Raw genomic sequence first — 11,037 nt, 5'->3', positions numbered from 1 at the left:
GCCAGCTGAATACACATCCCCAAAATATGGTTGGTGGCGTCGGGCACCCAGCCGGCCTTTCAGTCTGGAGATTTTCCTCCACAAGGCTCACGACCAGCAGAGGGCGTCACCAGCCCACAGGGAAGCACCCAGGGCTACCTACCCTTCCCGAGAGAAACTGAGGAGCCCAGAGGAAGCAGGCAGGAATCTCAGCGCTCTCCCCGGCTGCCAGCAGCTGAATTAGCAGTCTTAGACAGGAGCCCTGGGTTCCTAAGCCCACTCTGAGGCAGTCTTTCCCTCTGCGGCTGCTGTTGCAAGCAGCAGGGCACGGACCACACACATCTTTTCCAGAACATGAGAGGCCCCCTCCCAGCTCTGAAATCCTAGGACTTGAGGAAATCACGCCAAGGACTTGGAGAAACTGCCATTTCCGGGCTCACGCTAGCTCTGGGTTTTCCAGCGCCCTCTTTCTTAGGTGAGAACTTCAGCTCCGCGGTGCCTTGTCACTTGGAGGCCAGAGGCAATCTGACATGCACAGGCTTGGGGTGTCAGCACAAAGGCGGTCTGTGTCAACAGGGGGTGTTAGATGCGGGCTCCCTAATCGAGCCTCTGGAGGAGTCAGGCGGCTCCTTCATAGAAGAGGCTGTGCAGGGTCCCTCTGGGATGAATATAATAGGACCTCTCGTACCTTTTGCCTTTCTGACTCCCCACCCCCTCCCCCGCTGCAGATGCCGTCTGCCAGGCAACAGACGATCCAGGGGTCCATCTGTGTGAATGCTCCCGACATGCTCCACGTTTCCCCTCCGACGCTCCCGGTGCCCCCAGCTGATGGCCACTTGGTTAAAGGGGGGAGAAAAGCGTGGGGCTCCATCTCAGCTAACACAGTCTCTAAGCCACCCCTACCCCCAGCCCCACCAGCCTCCTGCCATCTGGACTTGTGCAATTTCTGAGGGTGGAGGAGCTCCCCTCCCACCCATACCTCTTGTGTGGAGGACGCAGGGGCGCGCGGCACTCGGGGTTCCAGGGTGGGGGAGCAAGACACAGGGAGACAGCTAGGCTGGCGACCTGAAGCAGGGAGGAGAAAGTCTTTCCTGGCCTTTGTTCCCCTGTGGTGTCTTACACACAGCTACCCCTGCCCAGACCCAGCACCTCTGGCACACCAGCACGCCAGCGCCTAGCCAGCCCTTGGCACAGAGTTGGGCTCCAACTCACTCACAGAGCCGTCAGACTGGCGTTCCAGAGCCGCCATGCCTTGTTTGGGGCCTCAGCTCTGCCACTGAGTGACCATCCTGGCTGGGCGCTCTGTCTGGGTCTGTAAGGATGATGGCGCCCGTTTCCTAAGTTTGCTACCGTGTCTGCAAAGCAGGGGGGAGCGGCGCTTTCCGAACGTGGAGCCCCAGGCTGCCTCTGCGGTGGCTAGACACGGCCTACTTCCCTCTCTCTCTTCTGTGCGGGCCGTCTCTGACGACAGACACGGGTCATCCTCGCCTCTCCGACGGCCCGGCAACCATGGCAACAAAGAGCATGAGGAATGAAGACAGGGTTAGAGAATGGCTCGGCCTCGCCGATGCCCCAACCCTGGGCACCTCCTCTGGGCATCTTCCAAGCCTCAACTGCGGCCTCCAGAGCGGTGCCCCCACGCCTGGGGCCGGCTCCCTTGCCCCTAGCCCTGGAGGGAAGGCTGCTGCAGGTGAAACCTTTCAGCCCCAGCGGCTTCTGCAGGGTCAGTTTAGAGGCGCCTCCTCGTTTCTTCCTCGGAAACCACAACCCTCCCCCTGCACAGCCCCAGGCCCTCCCTCCCTGGTCTAGGGACCCCTGCAGTCTGTGCCCACCGAGTCTGACCCCCTACTTCCCCGGGTCTCCGCTTATCTACTGCACCCCGGGTCTCCACGAGCCACTAACGCCGTCTTTCATTCCCTAACTTCAGATCCCATCCGAAGCGCCGCTCACAGATGGCTTCCAGGTAGCACGTAAACTCCTGCTCGCCCCAGATGTCCTGCCGTGGGCGGCTAGGATTCCCCCACTGCGCGCCCGAGTCCCGCAAAGTCCCCGAAGCCCGGCCGGTGGCGGCGAGCTGTGGGCAGGGCTCGCCACGGCGGTCCCCTCCCCTCCGGGGCGGGGCCTGCGCGTCGGGGGGGCGAGGCCACGGGAGGCCCCGCCCCCGCCCCGGGAGTCTATAAAGCGAGGCTCCACGCGGCCCGCCGGGCTGGCGTCCCGCGGCCGTCGCCGACAGCGCCCGCCGGGGTGAGCACTGCCTCCGAGGGGCGCCGCGGCCATGACCCTGCGCCGGCTCAGGAAGCTGCAGCAGAAGGAGGAGGCGGCGGCCGCGCCGGACCCCGCGGGGCCCCCGGCTGCCGCCGCTCCGCCCGCAGCCCCCGGGGACGAGCTGTACGCCGCGCTGGACGACTATCACCCCGCCGAGCTGTACCGCGCGCTCGCGGTGTCCGGGGGCACCCTGCCCCGCCGAAAGGTGCGTTCCCCAACGTGCGTCCCCAGGCTCGGGGCCCCGCGTTCCGGCGGCGGGACCTTCCCCGCAGCAGCGCCTGAACGACCGCCACGTCCCCCAGCCCGCCGACCCTGGGCACCCGCCTCCCTGGCTCCGTCCTCCGGAGGCGCAGACCTGCTGCCCACTCGGGTCCCGGAAGGCTTGTGGCCCCCGCGACGCCCCCAGCTCGGGTGGCTCTCCCCTCCGCTCCCCGCGCGCGGACGCCCCATCTCCTCCCACTCTCCTGCCTTGACTCCGCCCCAGCACCCCCTTTCTCCGGCTCGCTCCATCTGGCTTTCTGCCGCCTCCCGCTCCGCCCGCGGGTGTCCAGAAAGTCTAGAAACTCTCAGGTCCCTCTCGCCCTAGCACCCTCTCAAGTTGGAGCAGGAAGGACTAGGGAAGGAACCCCCGCCGCTGGCCTCGGACGAGTGGAGGCTCCGGGAGCCCTGGGCGGGGGAGAGGCCGGTGGTCCCTTAGAACTAGAGCTGCGAATTCCCAAGAGCAGGACACCGGCTTCCCGGGCTCAGGTGCGCTTTGTCCCGCATCTGAGACGCGGGATGCTACAGCACCCGGCTCCTGGCTTCAGCCAGGACCAGACGCGGTGGGAGAGGTCACAGGGCAGGAAGGATGCAGGCCTGCACCCGCTCTCTGCGGCTCCCCCTAAGCTCTTCCTCTGGGGACCTGAGTGTTCAGACCCAAGACTCAGGTTAAGGAGAAGGGGTGGGCGCCCCTTCCCTACGCGGCCCTCTCCTCCCCTCCTGGTCCTCTGCACCCCCTACATACAATGAACAGCTTGTTGAGAATTTGCATTTTATGAAAATCGGGTTGAAAAACAAAGGGGTCTCTCTGTACTGCCCAGTCCTTCCTCCTTGGCCTATTTGGGTACTGTCCCCACCCTGAGGCAAACCTTTGGTTCTGGAGGAAGAGGGTCCCCTTCTCTTCCTTGCTTTGGGGCAGCTTGGGGGGGGGTGGCGGGGGCCGTTAGAGAGTGTTAACAAGAGCACAGGCCAGGAAGGCCTCAGGCTGTTTTGGCACTTGGGGAAAGGGCTGGTCCCGGATGGGACTTCCTCCAAGAACTAAAAGTCTTAGGAGGGACAGAGGTTGTTTTAGGTTATCTGGGGGACTCAGAAGAGTTAAGGATCTTCTCAAAACGAAAAACAAAATGAGCCCCCAGTTTCTCAAGTATAGTGAGACAAGTTTGACTCTGAGTTTTTTGGTTTTTGTTGTTGTTGTTTGTTTGTTTGTTTTGTTTATCTTTGGTTAGTTAGTAATGTGTTTTGTTCCAGGAAAAAAAAATGCATGGTGGGATCAAGAGACTGAGGTTTGGGGGACATACAGCAGCCGGGGGTCCTCCCCTCCCCCAGGCAACCTGTTCTAAGGAGATTTGACACCTCTACCACATTCAGACTGGCCCTGCCAGCCTCCTGCTCAGGCCCTTGTCTTTCTGCTCCCCCAAACTACTGTCTGCCTGAACCATTAAATGGACAGGCCCAGGTGGCAGGGGTCCTTGACTTTTGGGGCCTGTGAGACCTGGGCCCCTCAGACATGGTCCCGAGGTGAAGATTATTCTAATCGCTGGTCCAGGTTCCCTGGCAGATGCGTCCCTGAGGTCCCAGGGAAGGTGTGAGCTCTGGGGGAGGTAACAGCTGCACTAGTTCCGAGAACATCAAAGCAGAGTGGGCTGGGAAGGGAGAGGGTGGGCTGCGAGCGTAGCATGGCTGTGTCCAGAGGTAAGAGTCCTCGAGGCTGAGAGAGGCTTCTCAGCGTCTGCTCAAGCCACCCCCCCCCTTCTTCTCATTGTCTTCTCTGGCCATTTTCCCACCCAGGGCTCAGGGTTCCATTGGAAGAATCTCAAGCAGAGCCCTGAGCAGCAGCGGTGAGTCACCCCCACCCAAAGCCCCTACTGTGGTCCAGAAAGTGAGGGGGAGCAGGATAGAGCATCTCGGCCCAGCCCCCTGGGAGGCACCTTCCAGCCTTGCCGGGAGCGAGGGGCAGGTGGGCATGTGGGCTGAGTGAGGGGGCAGCAGAATAAGGGGGGCATGTTTGAGTCATTAGGTGCTCCTTAACCACCTCCAATGTGTGCCAGTTGTGTCTTCTTGGGAAGAGCTGGATTAGTGAGGGGTGGAGGGTGAGAAGGAGGACATGGTAAGGGATTGTCCTAGTTTGCCCTCCCTGAGCCCACCCTGCCCAGACCACGGGCATTCTGCGACCAGCTGTTGGCATCTGACAGGTTTTACCTCTCAAACCCTCAGTCCCATGGCAGTCCCACTGAGGTGTGGACGGTGGACAGGTGCTCATCCAGGGACCCGAAGCTCAGGGTCCCTTTTTACTCACATCCTGTGGCTGACTTGGGCCTGGCTTCCTTTGAAATGGACCAGCGCAGTGTGACCTGCTGGTCAGATTGAGCTGGCTGGCCCTTTAACTAAGAATCTTATATATGCACACACATACAGCCTTCCCTCCCCTCCCCGAGACTGGGTTTCTCTATGTAGCCTGGGCTGTTCCTGGGCTCTCTTTATAGACCAGGCCGGTCTGCCTGCCTCTGCCTCCCCGAGTTCTGGGATTACATGCCTGTGCCACCATGCCCGGCATACAAACTTATTTTGAGGTAAGGTTTTTTTTTTTGTTGTTGTTGTTGTTGTTGTTGTTTGAGACAGTTTCTCTCCAGCCCTGGCTGGCCTGGAACTCAGAGATGTCCCTGCCTTTCCTTCCCAGGTGCTGGGATTAAAGGCGTGCCCTGCCATGACTGGTTTATTTTAATATTTTAAAGGGTTGTGAAAACAAAGAATAGTATATGATAGAGGCCACAGGGGGCCCGCAAAACCTAAAATACTTCCAGCTGGCTCTCTGCAGTGACAGTTCGCAGACCCTCCCGGGAACCCAGAAAGCTCTGGGATAGGCAGAGAGCTTCCAGGCCCTGCTTCTACCCCAGAACACACAGGACTCTCAAGGAGGAACAGTGCATTGCACAGCATTAGGTAGCAGGGGGCGTGACTTGGGCTGGGAGCTAGAGGCCTGGTCTCCAGGGCCTTTCTGAGGCTCCCAGACTCAAAGGGGCTCGGAGCCACTCCGTCCTGCCTCTGGCTGGCGGGAAGGAAGGGGAGGAGGTGGGCAGAGGAAGCTCCGGGCTCCCCTGTCAGGCTAGGAGCTGGAGGCCGTCCAGGCCATTGTGTCCAGCAGGCAGCCTTCAGTTCGGGAAGGGGTGGCCCCAGGCTCCCCTCCCCCAGCCTTCACATCTGGTGGGCTGGCCACACCGCAGCTGGGAGGAGCGGCAGACGGCTGTGGTCTGCGCCCAGCCTCGTGACTGGCCCCCTGGGGGTGGGGCTGTCTTTTCCCTAAAGCAGCAAGGCCAGGATGCTCCAGCGCAGGGGCCCAAATGGGGGCCCATGTTAGTGAGTGTGTATGTGGCCACACTCACTGGAAGCTGGGGTGTCACTAGGCTCACTCCTTTCCTCGTGCCTCCCCCTATGGGGGGCTGGTTTAACTCTGTGCGGCTCCCTGAGGCCAATTGCAGTTGGGTTGGGAAGGGCATTCCACAAATCTGTGAAGAATGAGTTGTCGCAGGAGACGCTGAGTCCCTCTGGGATGTTCTAGACCAGACTTCTACGTCCTTGAGAGCTGAGCGGTGGGACTGCCACACGCCTGTTTCTGTTACTGCATTTTGAGGCAGGGCTTCCCTGTGTAGCTCAGACTCAAAGGAAGCATCCTCCTGCCTCAGTCTCCCAAGGTCTGGAATCACAGATGTGGGCCCACCATAGCCAGCTCTGCCATACTTTTCTTAATTCTATTACCCTTGACCCTCTGCCTTCTGCAGGAAGGTTCTGACTTTGGAGAAGGGAGACAACCAGACCTTTGGCTTCGAGATTCAGGTTGGAAAAGTTGGGCGTAGAGGGTGGAGGGATCAGAAGGCCATTTTGAGGGATGGACAGGTCTGCTTGTGTAGGTTCTGAGTGTGTCCTCGCTTGTCCACAGACCTACGGCCTTCACCACCGAGAGGAGCAGCGGGTAGAGATGGTGACCTTCGTCTGCCGAGTTCATGAGTCCAGCCCTGCCCAGCTGGCCGGGCTCACACCGGGTAGGCCCCCAAGCACAGAGAGGACGGGGCTCTGGTACAGAGCATAACTTTACTCCTCAGCAGAGGCAGGTTCACTCCAGAAGAATGAACAGGACCTAGGCTTTGTGGGTCACGCACACTGGCCGTTTGCTGTGGGACTGTGTGTGGTTCTCTTGCAAATCGGTATAGGCAAAGCACGGTGAGGCGAGCCCACGGTGAGGTGGGGCCCAGCAGGAGTGACGCTACTTCTGCACAGCTGTTCTGCCTCCTGGCAGCTGTGCTGTCCAGCTGGGCAGAATCTGGTAGAGAAGCATCCTGCCAGGTCTGCCTCAGCGTGGTTCAGGTGGACCTGTTATACTCCAGCTAGGGCACCTGTGCTCTGTCCTTCATCAAAGACCCTGAGAGTAGGGTCCCTGTCGGCCTGACACTCCGTGAACCCACACCCATTCTGTCAGCACAGTTGTCTCTTGGCCCTGACCTTCTCGTCCACTTACCAGTGGCAGGCACTGCTGGGTGGTTCCTGGTTGTCCTTGTTGTAGCTACCACAAGGACCCATACCCTTCACAGATGGCAGACAAGCTCTGCAGATGTGAGCATGAAGTCTCGCGTGCCTGGAGCCCGTGCTAGCTCCCGGTTGCTCACTGCTCGCACCGAGACTTCCCTGAACTGAGGGAGATGCACAACAGGTGTGGATTTGCAGAAATAGCTAACGCCAGGAGAACCTAGCAGGGCTCTGTGCTGGGGGACAGAGCTTCCTGAGGGTGTGTGATAACTTCTCAGATCCCTGCTCCCCAGACTAGGTTGCTGTATCCAGCAAGCTGGTGAGGTCTCTGTGTATTTTTTATTTTTGTTGTTGTATTGTTTTTCTCTTTCTTTCTTTTTTTTTTTGAGACAGGGTTTCTCTGTGTAGCCCTGGCTGTCCTGGACTCGCTCTGTAGACCAGGCTGGCCTTGAACTCACAGAGATCGCCTGCCTCTGCCTCCCAAGTTCTGGGGTTACAGTAAAGGCCTGCACTGCCATGCCCAGTTAGGTTTGTGTATTTTGAGTGGGGAGCAAGCCCTGCCCAGGCCTCCCCACGCCGGAAGGGAGCTCAGGGGAGGTTCTCCAGGCCAGCAGTGTGGAGTCCTCCCTCTGAGCCGGGAAACAGGTGCCGACTTCTCTGCCCGGCAGGGGACACCATCGCCAGCGTGAACGGGATCAACGTGGAAGGCACCCGGCACCGGGAGATTGTGGATATCATCAAGGCATCTGGCAACGTTCTCAGGTATCCATGTCGCCGTGCGGGGCCTAAGGGCTCCTGAGCTCAGCCTTGTGCTGTGTCCTCAGCCTTCAGGCGCTCAGCCTCTGTCCCCTCCATCCCTCAGACTGGAAACTCTGTATGGGACATCCATTCGGAAGGCAGAACTGGAGGCACGCCTGCAGTACCTAAAGGTGAGGACCAGGAAAGCCCAGGCGCCACCCTCTCCCCATCCCTTGCCCTTCAGGCTCGCCCCTCCATCTCTCTCCCTTGGCCCTGAGGCGTCGTGCCTTTCTCCCTTACCTGTGTGTCCCCTTGTCCCGCCGATGGCCCGCCGGCCCTGACAGCTGGCCGCGTGTGTCTTACAGCAAACCCTGTACGAGAAGTGGGGAGAGTACAGGTCGCTTATGGTGCAGGAGCAGCGCCTCGTGCACGGTGAGTGAGCCCGCACGCCCCAGGGGCCGGCGGGCCGCTGCCCTCCACCCCGGAGCCACAGCTTTGGACACCCACACGTTTCTCTTCTCCCAGTCGCCCTCTGGAGGTTAGGCCTTTTGGCGCTCACCTTTAATCCCAGCATTGGGCAGGCAGAGGCAGGCGGATCTCTGAGGCCCTCCTTCCATTAGTGAGTCCCAGGACAGCCAGACTATGTGGGAAGATCCTGCGTCCAAAAGAAGTGTGTATCAGTCCTTTCTGGCCCGCCTTCCTGTCTTAAGTGTCTTGAATTTATTAACTCCAGCTTTACAGACAAAAAGGCAGGCTCTCAGGGCCCACATAGGTGGCCCTGTGACCCTCAGCCCGGGCGCTCTGTCCCCAGGATTCAGGAAGCTCCTTGCCCTTCTATCCCCTCAGGCCTGGTGGTGAAGGACCCGAGCATCTACGACACGCTGGAGTCCGTGCGCTCCTGCCTCTACGGAGCAGGCCTGCTGCCTGGCTCGCTGCCCTTTGGGCCTCTGCTGGCTGCGCCCGGGGGTCCCCGCGGGGGCGCGCGGCGGGCCAAGGGGGAGACGGACGACGTGTACCACACGTGCTTCTTCGGGGGCGCCGAGCCGCAGGCGCTGCCACCCCCGCCGCCCCCCGCGCGCGTGCCAGGCCCGGGCTGTGCCGAGGCCCCGGCGTCCGTGCTGTGTTCCGCACCCCGCGCCACGCTCAGCCGCAGTGCCAGTGTGCGCTGCGCGGGCCCGGGCGGCGGCGGGGGCGGGGGCGCGCCGGGCGCGCTCTGGACTGAGGCCCGCGAGCAGGCCCTGTGCGGCGCCGGCCTACGCAAGACCAAGTACCGCAGCTTCCGCCGGCGGCTGCTCAAGTTCATCCCCGGACTCAACCGCTCGCTGGAGGAAGAGGAGAGCCAGCTGTAGGGTCACGCGGGTGGGCAGGCGGGAGGTATTTATTTATTTATTCTTCGTAACAGCCCGTACAAGAAGCGGGGCAGTAGTGCCAGGTCCAAGGACCTCAGGAGCCCAGAGCTGCGGAGGGGGTCCTTGCTAGCTGGGGCTGGCCTCTGCTGAGAAAAAAGGGAGCCTCGCTGCTTTCTTTCCTCCCTTCGAGCGCAGCTGGAGTGCAGGGGAGAATTGACGCTGGGAGTTAGGAGAGGTTTGGGGGCAAAGAAGACTGTGCCAGCCCGCACTCTCTGGGTCAGTCGTGCCTTGTGGGGCCTGCCCCCGAGAAGCCCTCTCCTCGGCTTTACTAGCTCCCCAACCCTTCTCCTTGGGGAGAGGAGATCCATGATGGGTCATTTCCCCACCCCACACCAGACACACACACACACCCCAATGGACCAGCGGGCCCCAAGGGGGCGAGGTGCCCGTCCCCTCCCTCCAGCCTTGACCCCTAAGGGCTTATAAGGCCCCTCTCTGGGGCATATGACTAAGTGGGGTCCTGTCAGGCAGGGGTCCTGGGTTCTGTGCTCCCTGGGGAACAGGAATGAGTCCATTCGGGTGGGGTGGGGCAGCCTGGGCTGTTCCGCCGTCTTTCGCATATGTTGCCTCTGAACCACAAACTGTATAAAATTGATGGGTTTTTTTGCATCTGTGTCAGCGTGGTGACTGCGTGTGGGGGAGGGCTGTGTTCAGGCAAGCGCTGACTCTACCAGGCAGCCGCTCCAGACACACGCAAGCTGCACTTTACATCCTACTTTTATCCCCAAGCCAGGGAAATTGTCAAGGGGATTTCGTGGACGTGTACTGGCCTGAAGTGAGGCCCCACACCCTCTGTAGAACCTGGGCCTCTCACTCAGGTGCAGTTTTGAAGCTTCCCTCCCCACACGGATGCAGGGGTCACCGGTCTAACGTCCCTTGCTGTCCCCTTTGGAAAGCCTGGCTTCCTGGCTTGAGCAGAAGGTGGATCCGCCCAGCCTGTGACAGCCTCAGCCTCGGTGAACCCCAGCATCTCACGCCCGGGCCCCTGACTGCCCAGGGTGCTGGCTCCGGGCACCCCACTCTGGGTCTCTGTGTTGGCTTTTCCACCAGTGACTCCTTCAGGGTTTGACCTACCTGCCTGAGGCCTGCCCACTCAGGCAAACGGGGCCACGCCCCTGCCACAGCCTTGGCTCGTTCCCATGGCTCTGTGAGTCGCCACCCAGAGCTCTCCTCCCCACTCCTGAGGTGAGGTGGGAGTAGGGCCTGTCACCTACGACTGCTGTGCGGGGCCAGCACTCAGCTGTGGCTTTGGGAGAACTCTAGGTGGCCTTTCTCTGGGGACACCCCATTCAACACTGTTTACCCTCCCTGTGGGCACCCCACTTCTTTCCCCATTCTTGCTAGCACTCATCCTTCACGCAGCAGTCAGGTGACCCTTTCAGAGTGGAGGTGGCTCCCAGCCACTTGGGGGGCGGAGGCAGAAGGACCAGGCTCAAGGCAAGCTTCAGCTAGCTACACAGCAAGTTTGAGGCCAGCCTGGGCCACACAAGTGAACCTAGGCTCAACAACAAACAAAAAATCAAGGGCCAGTAAAATCCTCAGCAGAGAGAAACATGGTGTGTAAGTCTGATCCCTGGATCCACGATGAGGAAAAGAATCAACTCCTAAATGTCCTTCTCTGCCACCATGGGGGACACAAGAGCAACTGTACTAAAACACAAACCACACACACGCACACGTGTGCACACGTGTGTGTGCACTAATAAATACAGATTTTTTAATTAAAAAAAGTTTCTTTCTGAGACAGGACTTTCTACATAGCCCTGGCTGTCCTGGAACTCACCGCAATCCTCCTGCCTCTGCCTCCTGAGCACTGGGATTAAAAACATGCACCACCACAGTTGGCACATAATTAAGGAAAAAAAAATCT

At 60.1% G+C, this 11,037-nt stretch overlaps 1 protein-coding gene and 1 long non-coding RNA gene across 2 annotated transcripts; one reads left to right on the top strand and one right to left on the bottom strand.

Moving 5' to 3' along the window:
- Nucleotides 1-2,165: 2,165 nt before the first annotated feature.
- Nucleotides 2,166-9,776, top strand: Tamalin (trafficking regulator and scaffold protein tamalin). The gene is made up of 8 exons (XM_021654437.2): nucleotides 2,166-2,449; nucleotides 4,291-4,340; nucleotides 6,279-6,333; nucleotides 6,437-6,539; nucleotides 7,689-7,782; nucleotides 7,883-7,949; nucleotides 8,124-8,190; nucleotides 8,605-9,776. Exons 1-8 carry the CDS (start codon nucleotides 2,255-2,257, stop codon nucleotides 9,105-9,107), a joined length of 1,134 nt encoding a protein of 377 aa, XP_021510112.1. The 5' UTR covers nucleotides 2,166-2,254; the 3' UTR covers nucleotides 9,108-9,776.
- LOC132655736 (uncharacterized) lies at nucleotides 7,341-8,605 on the bottom strand. The gene is made up of 3 exons (XR_009593526.1): nucleotides 8,318-8,605; nucleotides 8,059-8,129; nucleotides 7,341-7,892 (listed from the first exon to the last, which is right to left on the bottom strand). It is a non-coding gene; the product is annotated as an uncharacterized LOC132655736 (long non-coding RNA).
- Nucleotides 9,777-11,037: the final 1,261 nt, after the last annotated feature.

This window comes from Meriones unguiculatus, chromosome 8, assembly GCF_030254825.1.
Source record: "Meriones unguiculatus strain TT.TT164.6M chromosome 8, Bangor_MerUng_6.1, whole genome shotgun sequence".
In the NCBI taxonomy this organism is placed as follows: Eukaryota; Metazoa; Chordata; class Mammalia; order Rodentia; family Muridae; genus Meriones; species Meriones unguiculatus.
The sequence above is the reverse complement of the archived record's forward strand: the minus strand, read 5'-3'. Positions and strand labels throughout refer to the sequence as shown.